Below are 25527 nucleotides of genomic sequence, written 5' to 3'. Positions count from 1 at the left end.
CACAGGGTTATGTGCCATTGCGCTTGGACCCTTTCAGCACGGCCGCCTGGATCGACCCACATTTTTGGATTCAGCAGACACATTCATCATCAGCAACAGCAGCCTATATTTTATGTCCACTGCATTACGAAGGCCTCTCCCTGCGATCTCCAATTACCCATGTCTTGCGCTAGCGTATCCCAACTTGCGCCTGCAAATTTCCTAACTACATCACCACATCTAGTTTTCTGCCGACCTCGACTGCGCTTCCCTTCTCTTAGTATCCATTCTGTAACCCTAATGGACCATCGACTATCCATCCTGCGCATTACATGGCCTACCCAGCTCCATTTCTTTTCTTAATGTCAACTAGACACATTAAGCCCGGCTTAAACAGCTCCGCTGTTAAAACACCGCGGATGATTGTCGAAAGTAACCCGCCATTAGGCGCTAGTATGGAGAGCCGACTTTCCAGACTACGGCGTCCTTTAGAACGGCCATCTGCACCGACCTTGAAGATAGCAGCCTGCCAGTGCTCCTTGCGCAGGTCTGCGGCGGTGAAGAAGCCGGCGTCGCGCAGGTCCTTGTAACCGGCGGTGGCAATCTCCTGCACCTTCTCGATGCCCACGCTACGCACTTTGAACTTCGCGCGGAAGGGGGCTTTGGCTGCGCTCTGCATGGGAGCCCCGGACGCGTAGTCGATGTCCACGATGATGGCCTCGGGGCTGGAAGGCAGGTACGACCCCTGCTCCACCTTGATCTTGGACAGCTCGCAGAGGCAGGCGCGTTTGCGCTCCGGACCCTAAGCGAAGGAGAAAGGCCGAAGGCCTCCGAATGGGTGCGTCGAGCACCACAGAGGCAATCGGAGCTTTCGATTGGATTCGGCGAGTTACTATATAGCCAACTGGCGAGAACGCGGCGAAGTACGTACAGCGCACTTAGACTGTTGTCTATGAACATGTATACCGATCTGGCAGACAAATTTCATGCTTCATTCTAGTTTCGAGAACAGAGCCTTGTTTCATAGCAAGCAACATTTACAATGCCATTATAGTGGCTTGGTTGCTGCCATAAATTTTAGTTATAATAAAAGCGATTAGAGCGAAGAAACAGACTAGGCTTCAATAACGGGAACGGACACAAGCGCTGACTTCCAACTACCCCTGTGTCTGTCGCAATCATATATAGGTGGCGTCTAAAACATTACATCTGTTACGTGTTTCCGGCAGCGCAATCGCTTTCGGTGCATGCAGTTGGCAAAAACACGGCCTTCGTGAGTGGCTTCTGTCACCCCGAGAGAGCGGTCACTGGGACGTGGATTTGGACACCACCAGTCCACCCCTTGTCGGTTTTTCCGCAGTTGTCGCTTTCGGTATGCACTGCCAACTAGCCCGTTTTTACACCTTAGTTACAACTAAGGTAGAACTAAGGTTGAACTCGTCGTGAATTCTGCGTGTTCTTGGTCTTTGTTCTTTTTTGCGCTGCGTTTTCACCGGTTAGGGAAACAGAGAAGCACCGCTGGAAGACAGATGGGCTAACATATGGTGTAATTGAAACATACATAGATGAATTATTAGCATTCAAGAGCTGTGGTTATGTTCTGAATAGTGGTGGCATGAGCCCGTTAAGGTAAACAAGGAATGTTTAAGAAATCTGTATAAACGACATAAATCTTATCTTGCGGACTTTTAATTGATGACGCGGAGACAGTACTGTGGACAGTACTGTGGTCTATTACGCAATGTCTGGCGTTTGGTCGAAACTTTTTTGCCACGCCGTAGCCGCAGTGTGATGACAGCTAAGCTGGGGTTACTTAAAACAGGAAGACAAACATCGTGCGTTATTCCGCAAGATACAACGAAAGGTGTTATGTGATCCCTTTGATCCAGAGCAAACTTTTACCACATTCAATGATTCGCAGTAAAACGCGCCTCGCTAAACGGTAGAAGTTGCTTCAAAATTTCACTTTTCCCTAAATTCAGCATAAAGTATTTATACACCTTGGCATAGCGAAGCAGGCCATTGTTCGGGCGATAGCGTTGGGCTATCGGCATACCTACCACGGCGATACCTAGCGGCTGGCTAGCATAACGCATCAGTTTCGGGCTCGTCTGGAGGCAGTCGGGCTCGTCTGGAGCATTTCCGTAAAGTGATAATGGCAGCAACAGTGGAACAGGTACGCGATTCCATAGAGCTTCGGCACGCACGGTGCGCTGTTGCTCGCAATTGAGGCACATCAGCGAAATTCACCACAAGAAATGCGATCCAGAGCAGAAGCAGCCGAAGCATCGAGGCTATAGAAAGACAGGAAACTCAGGAACGAAATGCCGAACTATGACAGCGTTAGGACGACCGCTGTGTATCATCATCATCATCATCATCATCATCATCATCATCAGTCTATATTTATGTCCACTGCAGGGCGAAGGCCTCTCCCTGTGATATCCGATTACCCAGACTTGCGCTAGCTGATTCCAACTTGCGCCTGCAAATTTCCTAACTTCATCACCCCACCTAGGCTTTCTGCCGTCCTGGACTGCGCTTCCCTTCTCTTGGTATCTATTCTGTGACTCTAATGGTCCACCGGTTATCCATCCTACGCATTCCGTGGCCTGCCCAGCTTCATTTTTTTTCTCTTAATGACAAATAGAATATCGGCTATCCCCGTTTGCTCTCTGATTAACACCGCTCTCTTCCTGTCTCTTAACGTTAGGCCTAACATTTTTCGTTCCATGGCTCTTTGTGCGGTCCTTAACTTGTTCTCGAGCTTCTTTGTTAAACCCCATGTTTCTTCCCCATATGTTAGCACCGGTAGAATGCAATGATAGTAGACTTTTCTTTTCAACAACAGTGGTAAGCTCCCAGTCATGATTTGGTAATGCCTGCCGTATGCACTCCAACCCAATTTTACCCTTCTGTAAATTTCCTTCTCATGATTTGGGTCCCGTGTGAGTAATTGACCTAGATAAACGTACTCCTTTACAGACTCTAGACGCTGACTGGCGATCCTGAATTCTTATTTCCTTGCCAGGCTATTGATCATTATCTTTGTCTTCTGCATATTAATCTTCAACCCCACTCTTACACTTTGTCGGTTAAGGTCCTCAATCATTTGTTGTAATTCGTCCCCAATGTTGCTGAATAGGACAATGTCATCTGCAAACCGAAGGTTGCCGAGATTACTGCGTATTATTCTGGATGGCAAATATGAACAGGTTCATTACAACACGTACCCGGATGGCATACCCGGATGGCTTAGTGCGCGGTGAACGACTTCGCACAACTACACGGCGTCAAAAAATGTCATGCTTCGTTCGAGATACGGCTAAGATTTGACAAGGAACAGTCATTGAAGATTAGCAGCTGAAACGTAAACGGAACCTAGGTTCGACTCGGCACTCGAAAAAAAAACAGAAATAATAAAATCAAAGGAGATCTCATTATCACACGAGAGAATCAGCCGGGAGTAACCAAACACCTCCAACGAAGCGACCGCTATTACTGTCGACAATCGAGAACCGATGTGCTACGTTTAACGTCTTCGGGTCACCACGTTTTCGGTTATTCTTGCCAAAGCTACATGGGGGCAAATTGCGCGACCACTACCAAGTATTACGCGCTTAGTAATAAAATGTACAAAATATGACCTTGGATGTACTACGTTCCGTTCAACCGAAGGGTATTGCGAATGTTACAGCACTTACTCTAATACCAGAACAAGCGCTGGAAGAAAGTCACACAGTTATATATACCACACATAGAATCGCTATTTCCGGCTAAACAGTGCCAGTGAAACTGAGCGCTCGTCAACGCAGCCAGTGGACAATAACGGCCCACCCAAGCTCAGTCACCTTTGGGAAGTGCCTCAGCACGCCTGAGATGGCGGTGATCTTGGTGAAGAAGTCAAACTCGGACTCGTAGAACAGCTTCTCCTTGCCCGTCAGGTTGCTGACCATGGTGTCGATCATGGAGTTGAACACCTCGTACAGGTCGGCGTCCTTCTCCTGGCCGTCCTCGTCGCGGAACATGTTGGTGCGCATGTTCCAGATGAACTGGTGCGTCAGCAGCTGGCTGATGTTGGCCGACGTAATGATGAAGTTGCGGATGTAGCCCATGGTGTCGTACCGCACCGCCTGCGCCAGCTGCGGGATGTAGAACATGAGCACGTCCGGCGGGCACGCGGACAGCACCCGGATGGCGTACTGCGCGGTGATCGGGTGCGGCGAGTACAGGCGCGAGAAGTAGGCGAGCACTTTGACGGGGGACACGGGCGCCCAGGCCTGCAGGTAGGACAAGTCCGGGTTGTCTTCGAGCACGAAGTCGGGCGTGATCATGTATTGGAGGGCCTCGGGCATGTGGCACACCAGGTCGGGGTTCGCTTGCACCAGCCGGGTGACTTCGTTGCGCAGTGCCTCGGACGACCTGCAGGAGAGAAAATGCGAGCGATGTGTCCCGCAGGGAACAGCTCACAGACCGCGTGCAGTCAACTTTGACGAAGCGGACAAAGATCTAACGTAAGCTTACACGACTGTACCGGATGACGTATCCTTCGACAGCAGCGCTGGTGAAGGTATCAAGCAGTATCGCACCTGGAGACGGTTTTCTGTTGCGCGACTCTCCTTTTCGAAATAAAGATGTGCAGATATACATTCACCATGATTACCTCGCTGTCAACGTATTTACAGGAGCAGCTGAGCGGCATAAAGCCAGTTGCCAGTCTAGAAATTCTGGGCGCTTTAATTGAATACCCCAAGGTGTTTTGTAATTCTGCAAAGCATAGGTACATGCTTTTACGCCTGTACGATGCTAAATCGGTCTTAGTTTAGTACAGCGTATACAAATACGAAAGAGAGCACTTCCTCAAGGCAAAAAATAATAATGTTTCATTCGTTGAACACAGTATCCAAGGTCATAGCTGTCAGGAGCACGGTTGCACCCGGCTGCAGATATTGTCCGGCATCATGGTGCTACGGCGACAATAACACGTATTCCGATGCGTACGCTGTTTCACACTTTGCCGGTGACCGCTTTCATCTAATTATCACTGTTATCACGCTGTCACTCGACGCAAGAAAGCACGCTCGGTATCGCAAACTTCGCGAACGTTGTTCCCAGCGTTCCCACGCGGTTAGTGACCAACACCGTTACCGAAAGCGGCTCGGCAGGTAGACGGCCAGCATTGGTGACAGGTTCCAGGCACACTGGGCCATGTCGACCCAGCCCCGCTCGGTGATGTGCTGGCTCCTCCAGGCGCTGATGATCTCCTCGCCGGGCACGACCCTGTCGGGCAGCGAGAGCGGGTTGTACCACGTGATGAGGAACTCGATCTCGACCGACAGCAGCGCCAGGATGAGCGACCGCTTGCGCAGGTACTCCTTCGAGTACGCAGTGTCAGAGATGAGCGGCGTCTCGCGCATCTCCCGCGACGTCGTGGTCGTCGTGGTCGTCTGCCGCGTCGTCGTCGTCGAGCTCTCGGTAGACGGTCGGCTGTAGCCCTGCTGCTGCCAGCCGGCGGGTGTCGTGGGGAACGACTCGGCCTGCGTGTACCTGATTGGACGAGAGAGCGGCACTTCGTCATTTAACTATCCACTGATGTTGCAAAACTTTGATCTCCTTGTCATATACTTCTGTGTTTAGCAAAGTGCTTTCAATATATGGCGGTTTGAAACGCTTTAGCATGTGTCAGTTTTTTCTTAATGATAATGACAAATCAATTAAACGGTCAATAAAGTACTGTTGTGTTATAAATATAAAATAAGTACGGCGGAAGCTCCGAGTGGAACTTGTCAGATAGTGCGTAAGCATTCCTCCAAGTCGCGAATCTTGCACACGTACGGCTCTGATGCATCCGAACGTGCCTGGTCGTTTGATGGCGTCATTTCCTCGGTTTATATATATATATATATATATATATATATATATATATATATATATATATATATATATATATATATATTTATTTATTTATTTATTTATTTATTTATTTATTTATACATACTGCAGCCCAATTGGGCTATCGCAGGAGTGGGAGTGTACATTAGATAAAACATGAAAACATTCGTCTGCACAACTCAACTTCAACACCTTGAAAATCAGCATTGTTACAAAATGAAACATACAACAAGTAACATAAACACAGCATGAATCAACCTAAGTGATATAAAAATTCCTCTAAAGGTAACGACCTAGGCTTACCTGGCACTAAGTTCCATTTTTCAATCGTACGAGGAAAGAAACTGTACTTAAATAAGTTAGTGCGCGGTTGAAATGGTGCAAGGTTGAGTTTGTGGCTATTCCTTGTAAGTTTCAATTTAGCAGGAGACAGATAGTTGTTCGTTGATGAGTAGCGTGGGGTGTTAATGATATATATATATATATATATATATATAGTAACTGGATTTTTCAATGGGCCAAGCGTATTTAGGAAAGTCAGAAGCACAACTTCGCGGTTATCTTAGGTTTAATATTTTCCCAACAGTTTCGGTCGGTGGACCGACCTTTTTCAAGGTCGGTCCACCGACCTTGAAGGTCGGTCCACCAACCGTCGGTCCACCACAAAAAGGTCGGTCCACCGACCGAAACTGTTGGGAAAATATTAAACCTAAGATAACCGCGAAGTTGTGCTTCTGACTTTCCTATATATATATATATATATATATATATATATATATATATATATATATATATATATACACCCAAATTACACCTATGGAGCACATCGTGTCACGCGTTACATACAGAAACGTTTACGAGGGAAGTAGTCCTATAATGCTTTCACATTATTATCCGCAAATTTTCGTGTCCTGTGCCAGCGTTGTGCTCGTAGCCGAGTGATACAATGAAACCTCGCACACCTCGCTCGGCATAACATGAGGACCCCCATAATTTGTTTCGCTTATTTTGTTTTTCTGTTTACAGATATATTTAAATTCTTGAATTATGCAAAGCTAAATCTTGATCAATAAACCACACTAAATAAGCTGAAGCCAACCAGGATTATGATGTGGGCCTTCCGAGCACAACAGACTTAGTACCGCGTCAACACACTGAATAACAGTGCTATGTATACGACCACTAGAACACGAACAGGAACTCAGCCGCATATTACCAACTAGACTATTCATATGACTGTATAGTGCATGGTTGCGCAGCTAAGGTGGCAGAAACAGGGACACCGGCACGAAAACACGAAATGAACACGCACCTGTGTCTCGTGTCAGTGCCCCTGTGTGTGAAGCCCTAGTAGCGCGACCGCTCCTCCCCCCCCCCCCTCCATGCACTTATACATTCATGCCATAACAACTAGCCCCCGTGGACGCACTTGTGATTTATTCATATAATGGACATATAATCTACGCAAGAAAGCCAGTTTTTAGTACCCGTCCATTACTGTAAACAGTGTCATCAGCAAAAGGGAAAATAAAAACGGCCGGTCGGCAACGTAGGCGTATAGTGAAGTACAAGTGAAATACTTTCCCGAATTTCTCACGTGTAACAGTCCTATGAATAACCCACGATCTGATAGCGTCTGTGTGGTTCGTCTTCCTGTTACCACGTGCCTAACGCTGTTTTACTGAACGTTGATGCTCAGCCAAGGAGCCAAACTTCGCAGTGTTATACTGGTAATAGCCATTTTATGGGTTCATTTTGCCATTAAACAAACGAGAAATGCTATATCTACCCGGCAGCCGTATGACGTATGATACATACTTCGTTATAATAGACGAACAAATATCAAGCCATATTGCAGAGTGAAAACATATCAAGACGGGTCGATCGTCGTTAGGACTATACTGCCCGGTGCTGCGCCTCCTCTGCATCGCAGCGTTCATTGAGGTGAAGACGTAATGCGGATTAGAAAGAGCACAGAATAATTCCCATTCAAACATTTCCGCGCGACTTTCACTATTTCGTGTTATCAAAGGTGCAGGCTACCGTGTTTTCCTACACACATCAGCATAAAATGTATGGGCAAATTCTTTCTCTCTCCCTTTCTCACGCCCTGTTAAAAATTGATAAATTAGAAAAAGACTGAAGCTACAAGTTTATACATCTACGTAAGTCATCCAAGACGGACGTAGCACCTCTAAGCTGCATCTAGCATGACGCCTAAATAGGACAAAATTTACGGAACGCTCTCATTCTACGAGTTGCTAAGATATAAATTTTCTCGCTTAAACGTAGCAAATTTCATTCAGATTTTCTCGGCGGTTGCGACAGTAAATGTTCCTGCGGTCCATACGTATTTGGAAAGGCAAATCAGTAAACCCAAAGCTAAACCCTCTTAGCGTTTGGCCGCTGTTCAGGTAAAACACAATATTTTGTTTAATGTTTCGTTGAGCGAACCGGTATGTGCTTTGAAGGAACTGCAAACATTCACCAGCGATTGCATCAAACGCGAACCAGCGAACATGTCATGGTGCATGTTTGAAACGCACATTGCAAATGCATTCTTGAAAGAACTGCAAACATTCACCAGCGATTGCATCAAACGCGAACCAGCGAACATGTCATGGTGCATGTTTGAAACGCACATTGCAAATGCATTCTTGAAAGAACTGCAAACATTCACCAGCGATTGCATCAAACGCGAACCAGCGAACATGTCATAGTGCATGTTTGAAACGCACATTGCAAATGCATTCTTGAAAGAACTGCAAACATTCACCAGCGATTGCATCAAACGCGAACCAGCGAACATGTCATGGTGCATGTTTGAAACGCACATTGCAAATGCATTCTTGAAAGAACTGCAAACATTCACCAGCGATTGCATCAAACGCGAACCAGCGAACATGTCATGGTGCATGTTTGAAACGCACATTGCAAATGCATTCTTGAAAGAACTGCAAACATTCACCAGCGATTGCATCAAACGCGAACCAGTGAACATGTCATGGTGCATGTTTGAAACGCACATTGCAAATGCATTCTTGAAAGAACTGCAAACATTCACCAGCGATTGCATCAAACGCGAACCAGCGAACATGTCATGGTGCATGTTTGAAACGCACATTGCAAATGCATTCTTGAAAGAACTGCAAACATTCACCAGCGATTGCATCAAACGTGAACCAGCGAACATGTCATGGTGCATGTTTGAAACGCACATTGCAAATGCATTCTTGAAAGAACTGCAAACATTCACCAGCGATTGCATCAAACGCGAACCAGCGAACATGTCATGGTGCATGTTTGAAACGCACATTGCAAATGCATTCTTGAAAGAACTGCAAACATTCACCAGCGATTGCATCAAACATGAATCTGTGAACATGTCATGGTACATGTTTGAAACGCCCATTACAAACGCATTCTTGAAAGAACTGCATACATTCACCAGGAATTGCATCAAACGTGTGCCAGTGAATATGTCATGGTACATGTTTGTAACGCACATTCCAAATGCATTCTTGAAACAACCGCAAAAACTCACCAGCGATTGCATCAAACGTGTACCAGTGAACATGTCATGGTACATATTTGGAACGCACATTACAAACGCATTCTTGAAAGAACTGCATACGTTCACCAGGGATTGCATCAAACGTGTGCCAATGACCATGTCATGGTACATGTTTGTAACGCACATTGCAAATGCATTCTTGAAAGAACTGCAAACATTCACCAGCGATTGCATCAAACATGAACCTGTGAACATGTCATGGTACATGTTTGAAACGCCCATTACAAACGCATTCTTGAAAGAACTGCATACATTCACCAGGAATTGCATCAAACGTGTGCCAGTGAACATGTCATGGTACATGTTTGTAACGCACATTCCAAATGCATTCTTGAAACAACCGCAAAAACTCACCAGCGATTGCATCAAACGTGTACCAGTGAACATGTCATGGTACATATTTGGAACGCACATTACAAACGCATTCTTGAAAGAACTGCATACGTTCACCAGGGATTGCATCAAACGTGTGCCAATGACCATGTCATGGTACATGTTTGTAACGCACATTGCAAATGCATTCTTGAAAGAACTGCAAACACTCGCCATGGATTGCATCAAACGTGTGCCAGTGAACATGTAATGGTACGTGTTTGTAACGCAAATTGCAAATGCATTCTTGAAAGAACTGCAAACATTCACCAGCGATTGCATCAAAGGTGTGCCAGTGAACATGTCATGGTACATGTTTGTAACGCACATTGCAAATGCATTCTTGAAAGAACTACAAACACTCACCAGGGATTGCATCAAACGTGTGCCAGTGAACATGTCATAGTACATGTTTGTAACGCACATTGCAAATGCATTCTTGAAAGAACTGCAAACACTCACCAGGGATTGCATCAAACGTGTGCCAGTGAACATGTCATGATACATGTTTGTAACGCACATTGTAAATGCATTCTTGAAAGAACTGCAACCATTCACCAGCGATTGCATCAAACGTGTGCCAGTGAACATGTCATGGTACATGTTTGTAACGCAAATTGCAAATGCATTCTTGAAAGAACTGCAAACATTCACCAGCGATTGCATCAAATGTGTGCCAGTGAACATGTCATGGTACATGTTTGTAACGCACATTGCAAATGCATTCTTGAAAGAACTGCAAACACTCACCAGGGATTGCATCAAACGTGTGCCAGTGAACATGTCATGGTACATGTTTGTAACGCACATTGCAAATGCATTCTTGAAAGAACTGCAAACATTCACCAGCGATTGCATCAAACGTGTGCCAGTGAACATGTCATGGTACATGTTTGTAACGCACATTGAAAATGCATTCTTGAAAGAACTGCAAACATTCACCAGCGATTGCATCAAACGTGTGCCAGTGAACATGTCATGGTACATGTTTGTAACGCACATTGCAAATGCATTCTTGAAAGAACTGCAAACATTCACCAGCGATTGCATCAAACGAGAACCAGTGAACATGTCATGGTACATGTTTGAAACGCACAATACAAACGCATTCTTGAAAGAACTGCAAACACTCACCAGGGATTGCATCAAACGTGTGCCAGTGAACATGTCATGGTACATGATTGTAACGCACATTGCAAATGCATTCTTGAAAGAACTGCAAACATTCACCAGCGTTTGCATCAAACGTGTGCCAGTGAACATGTCATGGTACATTTTTGTAACGCACATTGCAAATGCATTCTTGAAAGAACTGCAAACATTCACCAGCGATTGCATCAAACATGAACCAGTCAACATGTCATGGTACATGTTTGAAACGCACATTACAAACTCATTCTTGAAAGAACTGCCTACATTAACCAGGGATAGCATCAAACGTGTGCCAGTGAACATGTCATGGTACATGTTTGAAACGTACATTACAAACGCGTTCTTGAAAGAACTGCATACATTCACCAGGGATTGCATCAAACGTGTGCCAGTGAACATGTCATACTACATGTTTGTAACGCACATTGCAAATGCATTCTTGAAAGAACTGCAAACATTCACCAGCGATTGCATCAAACATGAACCAGTCAACATGTCATGGTACATGTTTGAAAGGCACATTACAAACTCATTCTTGAAAGAACTGCCTACATTAACCAGGGATTGCATCAAACGTGTGCCAGTGAACATGTCATGGTACATGTTTGAAACGTACATTACAAACGCGTTCTTGAAAGAACTGCATACATTCACCAGCGTTTGCATCAAACATGAACCAGTCAACATGTCATGGTACATGTTTGAAACGCACATTACAAACTCATTCTTGAAAGAACTGCCTACATTAACCAGGGATTGCATCAAACGTGTGCCAGTGAACATGTCATGGTACATGTTTGAAACGTACATTACAAACGCGTTCTTGAAAGAACTGCATACATTCACCAGGGATTGCATCAAACGTGTGCCAGTGAACATGTCATGTTACATGTTTGTAACGCACATTGCAAATGCATTCTTGAAAGAACTGCAAACACTCACGAGTGATTGCATCAAACGTGTACCAGTGAACATGTCATGGTACATATTTGGAACGCACATCAGAAACACATTCAACTGAACATATAAAGCATATATCGGTGAATATAAATGAATACATTTTTGGAATGACATGCGCTTACCCGCTCTCGGCCGCCGAGCTGCCCGCCGATGACCCCTGGCTGCGATTGGACAGCTGATTGCCCACAATCTCCCTGCCAAAGCTCGTGCGGCGCAGGAACTTCTTGTCGTTGTGCATGGCCATCCAGAACTTGACCATCATGAGAATGTTCTCGCGCAGCTTGCCGCCCCGCTCGGTCGGGTACAGCTGTGGCCCGCAGAAGTAGTCCAGGCACGCAGAGTAGATGCGCTCCCTGAGGATGCTGCGGATCATCTGGCTACTCAGTGAGTCGGCGTCGCTCTGTAGTAAAGAGACGGCGCTGCTCAGCAGGTTGAACCTGGTGCCCACCACGGAGATGTGACGGCAGCTGAATTTCTCGTCGCCGATAGTGGGCGAGAATGACCGATAGATGAGGTTGGTGAAGATCTCGATCTCGGCCTGGCTGCTGAACTTTGCCGACTCGATCTTCTCGACGATGAAGTTGACCCACACCTACGACGGAAATTGTGGTGTTTGTTCGCAGCGAAATTATCCCCTTCGGTTACGGTGGGCGCCATTTGCGCACGCGATTTCGTTTTTGCCAGTTCTGTACGATGTAGAGAACGGGGAGAAAGATCATAAACGTTATGCTTCTGTCAAGTTGAACTTTCACATGAAATTGAAATGCATAATAGAATAATTAACGAACAACTGACCAATTAAATTTTTAACTAATTACCTGATGGCCCATATTGCAATTTACAAATTGTCGCCGTGGATATCGGAAGGCGGATCCACTTGGAACGAATTCTCGAGATGACACCAATTAACAACAGTAAATCTTAATTTGTGACTGAAGCAGTTGCGTCTGAAAATATGCTCGTCTATATACCACTACTGAAGTCCTCATGCGCGAGAGACAAACGGGGACACACAATGGCAAATGTCACATAAAGAGTTCGCAGAAAGATAAAAAATTTAAGTGGGCCACAGTAGGCCCACGTTTCGATAGGGGGACTTGTGTCCATCAGTACCCTGACAAAGACAACGCCCCCTCGTCTAAACCTACGTTGTTTCCAGGCTGATGCTTTCCTTATTGACCGAGTGTCGGACGCAGACTGCATGAAACAAAAACTATTGTTCGGTTTAACCGCTCACGCTTGACTGCGCTGTTTTGTCGAGGAACGAATTCTCGAGATGACACCAATTAACAACAGTAAATCTCAATTTGTGACTGAAGCAGTTGCGCCTGAAAATATGCTCGTCTATATACCACTACTGAAGTCCTCATGCGCGAGAGACAAACGGGGACACACAATGGCAAATGTCACATAAAGAGTTCGCAGAAAGATGAAAAATTTAAGTGGGCCACAGTAGGCCCACGTTTCGATAGGGGGACTTGTGTCCATCAGTACCCTGACAAAGACAACGCCCCCTCGTCGAAACCTACGTTGTTTCTAGGCTGATGCTTTCCTTATTGACCGAGTGTCGGACGCAGACTGCATGAAACAAAAACTATTGTTCGGTTTAACCGCTCACGCTTGACTGCGCTGTTTTGTCGAGGAAAGAACTGCGTTTTCTCGGCTTCTTGGCATCTACAACATTTTACAATTATGCGACCGCATAACACGTTCAGAGGCTCGTTTACACACATAATTTTATTAATAGTTTTATTAATGAAAAGGTTGACCCGAACCTCGTGCGGCGCGATGTACGGCGCCTTTGGGCGCAGGTCGCTCTTCTCGCCCACGGCGCAGGGATCCGTCTGCACGGGGTCCTTCGAGAAGATGCCTAGCTCGCGCTCGACCGTGGCCAGCCACGCGTTGCACATCTCGTGCAGGAAGCGAAGTTCCTCTTCCGGCTTGGCCGCCAGTAACCACTGCCAGCAGTAGATGGAGTTGCGCGTCGGCTCCTCGGAGAAGTACTCGACGGGCGACCAGCACAGCGCCCGCAGCAGCCTCCGGTCGAGACCCTTCATGCTGACCAGCAGAGCGCATATGCGGAAGATGCACCGCTTGTGGAGCTTCTTGTTGGACGTCCTCCAGCTGGTGTGCAGCTGGTTGAGCAGCTTGCCCGCCAGCTCTTTCCTCGTGTACTCCGTGTTCTTGGAGCTCATGAGCAGGCCTGCCACTTCGCCCGAGTACCGGCAGCGAATCTCCATAGAGCAGACGAACTCGGAGTAGTCCTTCTTCACGCAAGCCGGCCACCGTTCCAGCAGGGATGTCGACTGGGGCGAAGAACTGGCGTTGAGGCCCGCGAAAAGCATGATGCTCTCGATGGCCAGCCCGACGCCCGTGTGCTGGGTCAGCGCTTCGACCATTTCCGAGTTGGCGACCATGTACTCTTGGAGGTGGGAGCGGGTCGCTATGGGCGCCCACTTGACGGCCTCCTGAACGATGCCCTGGCAGTGGGCAGCCAGGTCGCGGACGATAGTCTCCCGGCCGTCCATGGTGTCGGTCAGGGTGATGGAGTACGGGGTGTAGGGGACGATCACCTCCTGACCAGTCTCGTTGGGATCGAGTTCCAGGGAGTAGGCCAGTGCCTGCAAGATGTCGAGCATGGCCCAGAGGACCTACCCGAATAACGGCATGGTTGCAAAGCCCGCAAGCCTGAGTTTTTGCAATGCAAAGCACGTTTCGGTCTCTGAAGCGTGGTGGCTCCTTCCGGCGTCAGCCATTTAAGGACTATTTCCTTTTGCCGGAGGGCAATTTATTTCTGTATCTATCTGCCACTGTACTAATTTTCAACCTTATGACTCACTGAAAGTAGGCCAACACTTCTCAGATGTCGAGCATGACCCAGAGGACTTAGCCAATGGACGGTACGGATGCAACGTGCGGATACGCGAAGTCCAACAAAGCACATTTATCTCTTCGAAGCATGACATACTACCGATAAATACAATTCATAAATGTTTTTCCTTGTCTAAAAACGGACGTCTTAAGAAGAGATGTTATGTTTCTATCTGAATAAGCAAAACCATAAACAAAGTTCTAAATTAAATTTAGCATCTGTGGTTTTACATGCCAAAACCACGACCGGATTATGACGCACGCCATAATGGGTACTCCAGATCAATTTCGAACATCTGGGGTTCTTTAACGTGCCTTAATGCACAATATGCGGGAGTATTTGCATTTCGTCCTCATCAGAATTCGGCGTTTTGAGGACCATTTCGATAAGATTACGTGCGCTGATTGCATGACCATCTCCTGAGATCTTATCAAATAATACCATTTATTATATTCAATTAGATTTCGTCTGTCTTCCTACTTTATTTCAACAATGCATGCTTAGTTTTGCCATTAAAAAAGTCGCAGTTTCGCCCGAAAGGAGAAGCATCGATTGCGATAGGAAATTAACAGAGAGCCATAGGAAGTAAGGATAGTACTTTTATCAGCCAAATCGACTTATAAACATTCGCTGGCTAACTAAATTAACAAGTGTCAGCGCGCACAGCAAACATGAACACATCACACTCAATGACCGCGGACAGTCGCTGTCAAAACGCTGGCGTGAGGAAACGCGGCAGCAGCAGCGAGCAAAGTGCCATTCGTGCTGTTTATCGCTTCAACGCTAACTGAGCCCCGAGAACACACAGCACGCACAAAAGCTACGAGCCGCCGACGCACCTAGACCTGCCCCCAACGCCGATCGCTTTTAAGATACGGCCATGCGACCGCACGCAGCCGCCACATACGCAGTTGCAGCCGGAGTACACTGTAGCCGGAGTAAAATGCCGCCCTCCCCCTCCCTTCCCTCCTCCCGATGCCTCGCAACGTTGGGTGCCTCGCGCGCAGCGAAAGACGGCGCACTTCCGGCCCACTTTCCTGCCTTTCGAGCGGGCAAGATTGAGCCGCATCGGCGGCTCCCCTCGCATGCTTTCACTTGCACATACAGCGTATAGGGCGCGTGGCGACGGTGTTATCGCCCTTGGACTTTATACGGAACTTCACGGCGACGACGACGGCGGCGGCAGAAATTTGTCTGAGTGTCCATATAATTGCTATCGCAATAAAACTGCATATGGGCTAGTTTCCATAATATTTCAATCGTCGACGACTGGCCATTTTGTCGTAAGAATAACTTTCCTTAGAAACGAGTCATCCTTTTCGAAAACAACGGCTTTTCAACTGTGCATTTGCACACGCAACATAAAACGTCTCCCTTCATAAGAGAAGCGAGAACTAGACTGCTTTCGGGATTCCATTTTAAGCAAGCACTGCACCTCAGATAAGGTCCTGTGTCCTCTACGTCCCATTGTTTCCATATACAACCTTTTTGATTAAAATCAAATGGTATTTCAGTCATTTCTAAAAATTCAGCACTTCAATCATACCGCGTTTCACTTTTAACAATCCCGTGTTCTTATGTTTTTCGCTTCCGTTCTGCGTGTTGTGAACGGTGCCGATAAGTTCACGTGTCCTGCAAAAGGCAGTCACGAGCAATAACGCAAAACTAGCTACTAATTAGCACAGCAAAGCATACCTAATATTACACATTTATACTTGGTACATAGTCATTCAATCTCATCAGTCTATGTCTTTAGCATTTCTCGCATATATTTCGCGTCGCAGTATAGCAACAAAACATTGATTAGGATACGTGGTGGCTCATCTATGCATAGCCACTGTATTTGTGAGTATGGCACAGGCTAACCCCTGTTATACATTACTCATAACGCCTGTTACAAGCCCTGCACAAGTTCCCAAGTGTCTTGTAGCCCGACGTGTAACACCGAACGCGTTGCTTCTCTCATCTAAAGGTGCTAACAAACCTACTGCACGTCTCACCTTGCGGCTCCACAGTAAATGCGGGAAGCGATCGATGAAGTTCGAAATAAACTTGTCGGCTACACGCCGAATCTGCTTCTCGGGGTCGACGAACTTCACGAGGAGGAAGACGAACGCCTCCTCCAGCTCGATTTCGCGCTCCCGGTGCTTGGGCTTGTCCTGCATCACGTCGAGAAACATGTCGAAGACCTTATCGGCAACCGCCGACATGCAAATGAACATGCCGCCCTTATCCTTCTGTATGAGCGGGAACTCGAGGTACTGCATCATGATCTGGTACGGGGTCTTGGTGGTCACCGAGTTCTGGATCCTCAGCGCTTCCAGGTCGTTGACCGACAGCAGATAGGTGGCCTGCTGGAAGTTCATCTTGTACAGTATGGTGCTGATCTCGGTGCCTCCCTTGAGTTCCTTCAGCAGCTGGAACTTGACGTCGTTGAGGTCGACGATGGCCGCGGTCTCGTGGCGCACGGGGTTATTGAACTGCAGGATGGGTCTCAGGTGTTCCTTGCACACCAGGATCGGCGACTTGAGCGCGATGTCGGCGGTTCCGTAGTACCAGTCTATGGGCCACACTCCGGACAGCACGGTGAAGCCCATAAGCGAGGCGTAAAGCCAAAAGTCCCAGAACAACTTGTGCATCCGCGGCTTGGCACCAACCACGGGGTCCATGCGTTGCACCAGCGCCGAGATGACAGGTATGAGAACGCCCATGTTGGCGGCGCAGCCCGAGTCCTTGAAGGCCAACTGGTTCTCACAGTAGCGGCACCCGTCGAGCCCGATCTGCACGAACAGCTCGAGAAGAGTACTGAGAAGCTCGAGCTTCTCGTCGGCCCCGTCAATGCCAGAGGCCACCTTGACGAGGACCTTGATGACGGGCAACGCGACGTGCTTGTAGCCGGGAAACCTGAAAGTAAGCACTCGAGGATGTTCATTTTGCTCGTTCCAGTGGAAAAAATTGGGGCCATATTTAGGCAGAACGAAAGCGACTGATTAGCGATCTGCGGTTTCCGAAGCACAGCTTTTGCTGAGAACAGAGCCTTTGTAAGTGAGATAATCACGTAAATCTACGATAAGATTTGGCGCCACTGCTGCGAAAACATAGAACACACGTGCACACGTGCCATTTGCACGTGTGCAGGTGCCACAAACCCGTTACACACGTGCCATTTATAAAAAGTCACAGTTTCGCCTGAAAGGCGAAGCATCGATTGCGATAGCAAATTGGTAGACAGCTATACGAAGTAAGGATAGTAGTTTTATCGGCCATATAAAGGTGCAAATATTCGCTTACTAACTAAATAAACAAGCACAGTGTCACGCGCGCACAGGTAAACATGGACACATCTCGCTCGATGATTGCGGGAGCTCGTCAAAACGCTGGAATGAGAAATCGCGCCAGCGGCAGCGAGCAAACTGATCTTCGCGCTGGCTCTCGCTTCAGCGCGAACGAAACGTCGAAAGCGCAGCGCATACGAAGCTACCGGCACTCGGCGAATGCCCTTAGGCCCATCGCAGATCGCTTTGAAGATGAGGCCGCCGCGGGCGCACACTTCAGCCGCGTCGCAGATCGCTTTCAAGATAGCTCCATGAGCAGCAGCCGCGTAAGCAGAACGCAGCCTCCCGTCTCCGTCGCCTCCTCCCCGTTCCTCGCGCGTGAGCGAAGATCGTGTGCTTCCGGCCGCCTTCCTCTGTCGCGTGCGCGAGATTAAGCTGCGGTTGCCGGCTCACCCTCGCACGCCTTCACTCGCACACACAACGCACGGCGCGCGGCGACGATTTTATCATCGTTGGACTTTATACGGAACATCATGGCGACGACGACGGCAAAAATGTGCTTGGAGTGTCCATATATTGTTATCGCAATAAAACAAGGCAAGAGTGTCACAAGAAGCTCAACAAAGTATTTCTAGGGCTGGAGCAGACGTTTCGACAAGTGGACCTGGGCCGGTATTTTGTAGCGATGCCTTTCCGGTAATAATGCCTTTTCGCGCTTATCGCCCTTTGTCAGTGGTTAGAGCAACGGTCCGCTCGCGTTATCAACGGGATCAGCCGGCCGTGAGCGGTGGATGATAAGACTAGTATAGAATAAGTCATAAGGCATCGCTACAAGATCCCGGCCCTGGCTAGTTGTCGAGCTAGGGAATGGTTTACGCTGGAACCAAACTTTCGACAGGGAGACAATGGTTGCCAAAATTTCCACAAGTCCCCTTGTCGAAACTGGCCTGATACTAGCTTGAGACATCCCTTGTTTGACCACTCTTGATATCCCAATTTCTGCACGGCAAATTGTAGTCAATCACTCATAGCAGGAAATGGTCATTACGCTGCATTTCAAGTTGAAAGAAAACCCGTTTCGGCCAGTCTTACTGCATTTCTGCAGAGCTGACGGACGTAAGACGATATACTTATAATAGATCAAGAGCAAGTTCGATTAAACTTAGGCATCAGAAATGTTTCCAGCTCTTAGAAAAAATAGAGACCCCCTGAGAAGGACGCAAGACGACAGGACAGAAAGCACACTGGTTTTCAAATGACAGAAAACATTGGCATTAAAAGACTAGCATCCTTCTTGTCCTGTCATCTTTCTTTTTTGTGTGTGTGCTTTTATTTTTCTACTGTGTTTATTTTAGTTGTCCAAGTTCCAACTAGCCCAGATTTCTGCATTCAGTATTTATTCTCACTAGCCATCTTATCCTCGTTCTCTCAACCACGTCTGCCGCACGAGAGCTCACTTGGCGTCGGCGTCGCTGAGCCTGGCCTGCACAGAGTTGGAGACCAGCGTGACCATGGTGAGCATCTTCATGATCTCGTCCCTGACAGACCTGTCCACCTTGGCGACCAGCATGCGGCCCATCTGGTCCACGATGAGCGTGTCCAGCGTTGAAGGGGGCTTGCAGAAGCGCTGCTGGAAGAACTGCAGCACCGACTTCTCGGTCCTGGGCGTGCCCTTCAGCGCCACCGCCATCTTGCCCAACGCCATCACCGTGTTGATGGCGATCAGCGCTCCCTCGCCTCCGCTAATTTCGGCCTGCCGATAACACACAAGGAAGCCCCGACGTCGTCACTTTTGGCGTTGCGAAATCTACACCGTGTGCGCGCTGGGCTAATTCGACGGGGAAACTGTCAAAGGGGCTCAACAGTGCAAAATGTTTAGAAGACATGCCGTATTTTCTGGTCTATAGTCCGAGGACTGTTCGTCCAAAGCTGAAATTTTGCATGGTACGGACTTCATATTATATATATATATATATGGCGCCGTTTTTCAATCTTCCTTAAATCATAGGCACACTTGAATCAAAACAAACGATGGCCAACTTCACCTGCAATTTTTAAAGCAACGCTTTCTTTGCACATCCTCCCAGGTTTGGCGCGGCTGCTGCTAGGATCGACGCCTTCAAATGATGGTAGGTGAGGCGGATATAGTTCTAGAACGAACATAGTTGCATATACAAACATACGTATGCAAAAGGTAAGTGGGCGCCGTATGCAAGTTCCAACAAACAGGCTTATACAGGGCGTCCCAACTATCATGCACCAATATTTTAAAATATGCATAAACAATTATGGGGTTTTACGTGCCAAAACCACGTTCTGGATATATGGGGGAACTCCGGAATAATTTGTACCACCTGGGTTCTTTAACGTGCACCTAAATTCAAGTACACGAGTGTCTTCGCATTTCGCCCCCATCGAAATGCGGCCGCCGTCTCCGGGATTTGATGCCGCGACCTCGTGCTTAACAGCCCAACACCATAGCAATTAGACTTTCCTTAATTGTTTCTAATTATTCCGGACACTTAATTAGGTCTTTACTGTACTAAACTTGTGCTCTAATGTCATATCTATCTTCAACCATAAATAGAACTGTCGATATCTACCTCTTTTTTTAATTTTTTATGATTAATTTTTAATTTCGTCCCACCTCTGTGACAAACCGAAAGTCGGTCCCTAACCGGAAGTTGCTGCGCAGGAAACAAGAGTGTCACTCGGTGCTCGTGTCACTAACAAGTTTGCGTTGCTGTACAGACCTTTATTATATTTGTACCGTGTTTTTTCCCCACGTACACGCCTACGTCATGGTTGGCGAGCCCCGGCGTCGTTATTCGATCGACAGACTCGACAAGCCAAGCCAACTCATCGAAAACGCCAAGCGAAGGCAGCGCCACTTATCTACTCACTACAAACGAAGGCTTATCTGCACATTGTAAGTTTGAAAAAGGAAAAAAACTTACAATAGAAAAAAGTGTACTGCATTTCAATACTAATAAAAAGACCTGGAACAGCGTACACTAGTAGAAGGTCACGTGATAGGTAACTTATGCGTCTTCATGTTTTTGCCGCTTGGGGCGCCAAAGGTCACTTTTCGCGACTTTTAGTGAAGCATTAAAAATATAAATCTACGTTCAATGAGAAAGACAGGGCTCGTTTTAGCCAATACGATAGGCAATCTTTCCATCAGCGGGGTTATCTTGATTCTTGTTCTGAGCGGTTGTCGGTCCCTTTAAACTGACGTCCACAGAGATTCCACCCATAGGACTTCCGCAAACATCATGCGTCCTAAGAGTACCAATGTCTCGCGACGCAGACGCAGCAGCAATGAGATGGAGTGGGGTGAAGCGCTAGAGCATATCACGTGAAATTTCATTACGGCTTTGAGCGAGGATGCCCGTTTACAGGAGGCGTTAGATAACGTCACCAGCGCACAGAGTGACATATTCTATCGCTACGAGGCGCTAGGGCGCATTGCCTGATAGAGGCGCAACAGAAGCTGTCACCGGTCATGTCTTTAACAGTTCCGGCGTAATGCCAAAGCTCGCATTCACGAAGTTAATACGCCAAAGCTATTGGTAAAAAATAGATCGGCAGCTAATCAGCTTAGAGATATTGTTTACACCTCAACCCGAAAATGACGGGTCCTTGTTAAGGATAACTGCAATACCATGCTTTCGCGGACTGCATATGGCGCTGGAAGCGATTTCGGGAGCCGGGAAAACGTCATCGCTGCCACGTTTTGAATAACACCGTCGGGCCAATGAGAAGCAGCTCTCACGAACAAAAATTAGCTTTGTGAATTGTGCGTCACTTCTGTTCCAGTTTCGCACGCACCTGGAACAGCCGGTTTGAAGCGGAAGCCAGGTACGCCTGCACAATCTCGGGGTCACGCTCGATGCCTACCCGAAGCACTCCGCACAGGCAGTCGATGCCTGCGTCACGCACCTGCGAGTAATTCGGTTCGGAACGTTTCGCCGCAACCCGTAGAGATGTTTGGCGCGATTACTTTTCAGTCAAGTGAACTCGGCGACTTTGTGGAGAGAATTGATTGCGCACCAGCTGATATCAAACACCCAAGTAAGTACACTAGATACCTCTCAAGATCTCTGGCATCACCAAAGATATCCGCAGCGCAGCTGTCTGGTGCATGATTAAAGAAGACAAACATGGCATTTATTTTACCTGCGAACAACGTTTCAGCGGAGGAACTGCGTAGAATGTTATGGAATGGCACACCAATTTCTTCTGACTTAGTACTGTCGTCCAGGCGCGGATCCAGGGGGGATGTCCGGATGTCCTGACCCCCCCTCAGATTTCTGTATCGCCCCCTCGCTGATAGGGGGATGGCACTGTCACAAAAAAATATGGCCACCAGCATTCTTAAAAATAATTTTTCGTGAGTACCAGTGGTATCAGCCATGTAGAAGTAAAGCTAGCTCGCTCACAAGCTTAGTTGTACTCTGTAGGGGTGTTGTGTAGCGAAGTTGCCGTAGTTAATTTTTCTCATGAACACCTTGGACCTCCTGGCGCCGGCCGTGCCTTACTCGTCCCGTCGGTGGCGTCGTATGAACGAGGGGATGTCCCTTTTGCCAAGCACGCCTTCGCGCCTGATCAACTTAGTTCCGCATTGGGGTGTCATCGGTTGCCTCATTTGCTGTCATCGGTTCTGCGACCAACCTGCTTAATGAAAGAGGTCTCTCGCTGAAGTGTTCATATATAAATAATAACAACTAACAGCTAAACTAAGAACTACGCATAGGTAACTTTTTTTTAACTGTAGCCCTCATTGTGATCACAGTTACACGTTGACAATATCCAGTACGAGCACAGTACCGTTCGTACGCTACAAGTTTTTCATTGTAACTTCGCAGTTTTATTGTCGTACATTTAGCATAGGAAGCTCAAAGCCGCCGGATCCGTTTATCTGAGTGGGCGTTCTCGCGGAGCGGGGCGAAGCCTCGAGCAGCGGCTGGAAGTGGGGGAGCGTGAAGTCAGCGGCCAACGCCAGCGCGCGGGCCTAGGATGGCGTCGCGTGGTTAGAGAAACGGTAGCAGATGCGCGCCTTGTGTAAAAGGATGGCGTCGCGTGGGAAACAAAACATGAAGACGCTGGCTCGCGCTCTCGGCTACTACGCCACATCGTTCTTCTTGTAGGTGGCGTCGTGAGTCTTCATACGCGGTGATTCGCATATCGTAAACAACCAGCCTAGTGGTTGCCGCGTTGGAGTGGAGCGTTACGCCCGTATTAAGGAACGTTCCTCTAGTCAACACAACACCTCGACTCAAGAGGAAAGATAGCACCGCCATCCCTCCAAAGAAGAAGAAGTTAGAGGCAGTCGTGTTTCTACACAGTTTCACTTGGAAGAATTCTTCTAGCATGTCTATGCTCCGAGATATCCAACTCCGAATTTTAATGGTCGTTCGCATGATTACGCATGCAAGAGAGTGAGGATCGGCGCAAAGCTCCCCCCTGATGTGACGCGGCTGTTGGGTGCGGCGTTTAGTCTGACAACGCGGCGGAGGCATTGGCAAAAATAATAACTGCCCCCCTTCCCCTCACGGCTGGCGAAATAAAAAAAAAAATCGAAGAACCCGTAACCGCTGTCGTAACACGCGACCGCGCAGCCTGTAAAGATGGCGGCAGCTGCCATGCCTAGGTCACTCTAGCCATGCCGAGATAATGGCGCGAGCGGAGAAGCCGGAGGGCAGCGCGCGTGCGTAATGATGACTAGACGATCGGGCATGGTCCTTGTTTGGGCTACGCAAATAAAGTGACTGCTGATTTCCAAGTATTGTAAGTTTTATTGAAATCAAAAGCAACAACTGCACCATCAACAGGAGAAACCTTTTTAGCTATGCTAACGAATATTTCATACTGCCGCTTTAACTTTGGTGTTGTCATGCACAAATCTCATGACAACACTTCACCCATCAAGATGTCAATGCCCTAAAATGTTCAAAATGCCTCCCTTCCACAGCAAAGCAAAGCATAAACCGCTCTCGCGTCGAGTCGATAACTCTGCGCAGTACAATTGAAATTTGGAGTCGGATATCTCGGAGCACGAACACGCTAGATTAATTCATCCGACTGATACTGTGTAAAAACACGACTGCCTCTAAGTTTTCAATACAAACATACCCACTTACTGCAGTCGACAAAAAATAATTGTTCAATTTTAGTTAATTGGGCTGCTCACAGCGTAATTATCACTTCACTTTGTGCCCCCCTGGCCACATAACTTATTTGCACAGGTGGTTTTCGCGTGCCTCCCAGTGCCTAATTTTAAGAAAACCATAAAGCTTAGTTTTGAACACCCTGTAATATCAGGCATAGCTGCCAAGCACATGGCTGTATTGGGTAACGTCCTTTTCCTATAAGCTCGGAGAAACCGATACCTGGCTTCGCTATAGGGCTTCTTCCTCTTTCTGGGGTTTTACGTGCCACAACCAGTTCTGATTATGAGGCACGCCGTAGTGGAAGACTCCGCATGAATTTTGACCACCTGGGGTTCTTTAACGTGCACTACAACGCAAGCATACGGGCGTTTTTGCATTTCGCCTCCATCGAAATGCGGCCGCCGCGGCAGGGATTCGATCGCGCGATCTCGCGCTCAGCAGCGCAACGCCTGAGCTGACTGAGCCACCACGGCGGGCTACAGGTGTTGCTCTAGCCGTATAAAACACGGGTTTATCGTGCGCAGAAACGGTGAACTTAGGTAAATAATAAAGGCTACTATCATCATCATCATCATCATTGACAGAAGCTGACCCCCCCCCCCCTCAGAAAAAACCTGGATCCGCTCCTGCTGTCGTCTCGTTTCCCTTTTACTATTAAATGGTTATGCTCTGGCATGCCCGCTTCGAACGCCGGGACAGGCCAACACAAACCTAGAGGGCAACAAGTTGTCACACACGCGAGAGTAACACGATGATATACAAAGGAAACCCAGACGGATTTCTCTGAAATAAACCTTCACGTTCCAAGAAAAATTGCGCGGAAACAATCCACGACGATTGTACATGTACGGAAACAGCCGAACGGCTTCCAGAAATCTATTCGCTTTATTAAAGTAACTATGCGTTCGGAGACATATTTCTTGCAGTGCGGATTTACATTCAGTGGTTGCTGCTTTATTGCGTAATTCCGAAGGGAACAGTGCCTTTAACCAGTGATACAGTGTAGGTAGCTTCTCATGTAAGTCAATTTGTGCGGCGCGAGCCCCGGCAAGAAAGGCGCCTGCCATCCTTCTCTTCCGCCGCCGGAGCCCTCTCCCGCAGACCCCACATGGGGAGAGGGTGGCGTGAGAGGAGGAGGTATGTCCGTCCCGAGAGCTTCACCGCAATATCTACATTTTCTTCTTCAATAAAATCACTACTACTACTACACCTTCAGACGCCCCAAAGGTGGTGCGTCTCACATAGCCATAATAGTTGGTGACGAGCGCACCCCAAAAC

The 25527-nt window shown here is 47.6% G+C and overlaps 1 protein-coding gene across 5 annotated transcripts in view; it reads right to left on the bottom strand.

Moving 5' to 3' along the window:
- LOC119463789 (phosphatidylinositol 4-kinase alpha-like) overlaps nt 1-25527 on the bottom strand; it is a 70858-nt gene that overhangs the window by 40906 nt on the left and 4425 nt on the right. For 3 of the 5 annotated variants that reach the window (XM_049655858.1, XM_049655861.1, XM_037724614.2), the window contains exons 5-12: nt 21908-22018; nt 19534-19829; nt 16802-17705; nt 13705-14580; nt 12052-12521; nt 5128-5526; nt 3831-4401; nt 491-781 (exon numbers count right to left, since the gene is read on the bottom strand). In XM_049655858.1, coding sequence (XP_049511815.1) covers nt 491-781; nt 3831-4401; nt 5128-5526; nt 12052-12521; nt 13705-14580; nt 16802-17705; nt 19534-19829; nt 21908-22018 — 3918 coding nt within the window. The remainder of the gene's footprint in view (nt 1-490; nt 782-3830; nt 4402-5127; nt 5527-12051; nt 12522-13704; nt 14581-16801; nt 17706-19533; nt 19830-21907; nt 22019-25527) is intronic. The other 2 variants (XM_049655859.1, XM_049655857.1) reach the window with 2 other exon arrangements.

The sequence above is a fragment of the Dermacentor silvarum genome, chromosome 9 (assembly GCF_013339745.2).
Source record: "Dermacentor silvarum isolate Dsil-2018 chromosome 9, BIME_Dsil_1.4, whole genome shotgun sequence".
In the NCBI taxonomy this organism is placed as follows: Eukaryota; Metazoa; Arthropoda; class Arachnida; order Ixodida; family Ixodidae; genus Dermacentor; species Dermacentor silvarum.
Note: the sequence above shows the minus strand (reverse complement) of the source record. Positions and strands in the feature narration are given on the sequence as shown.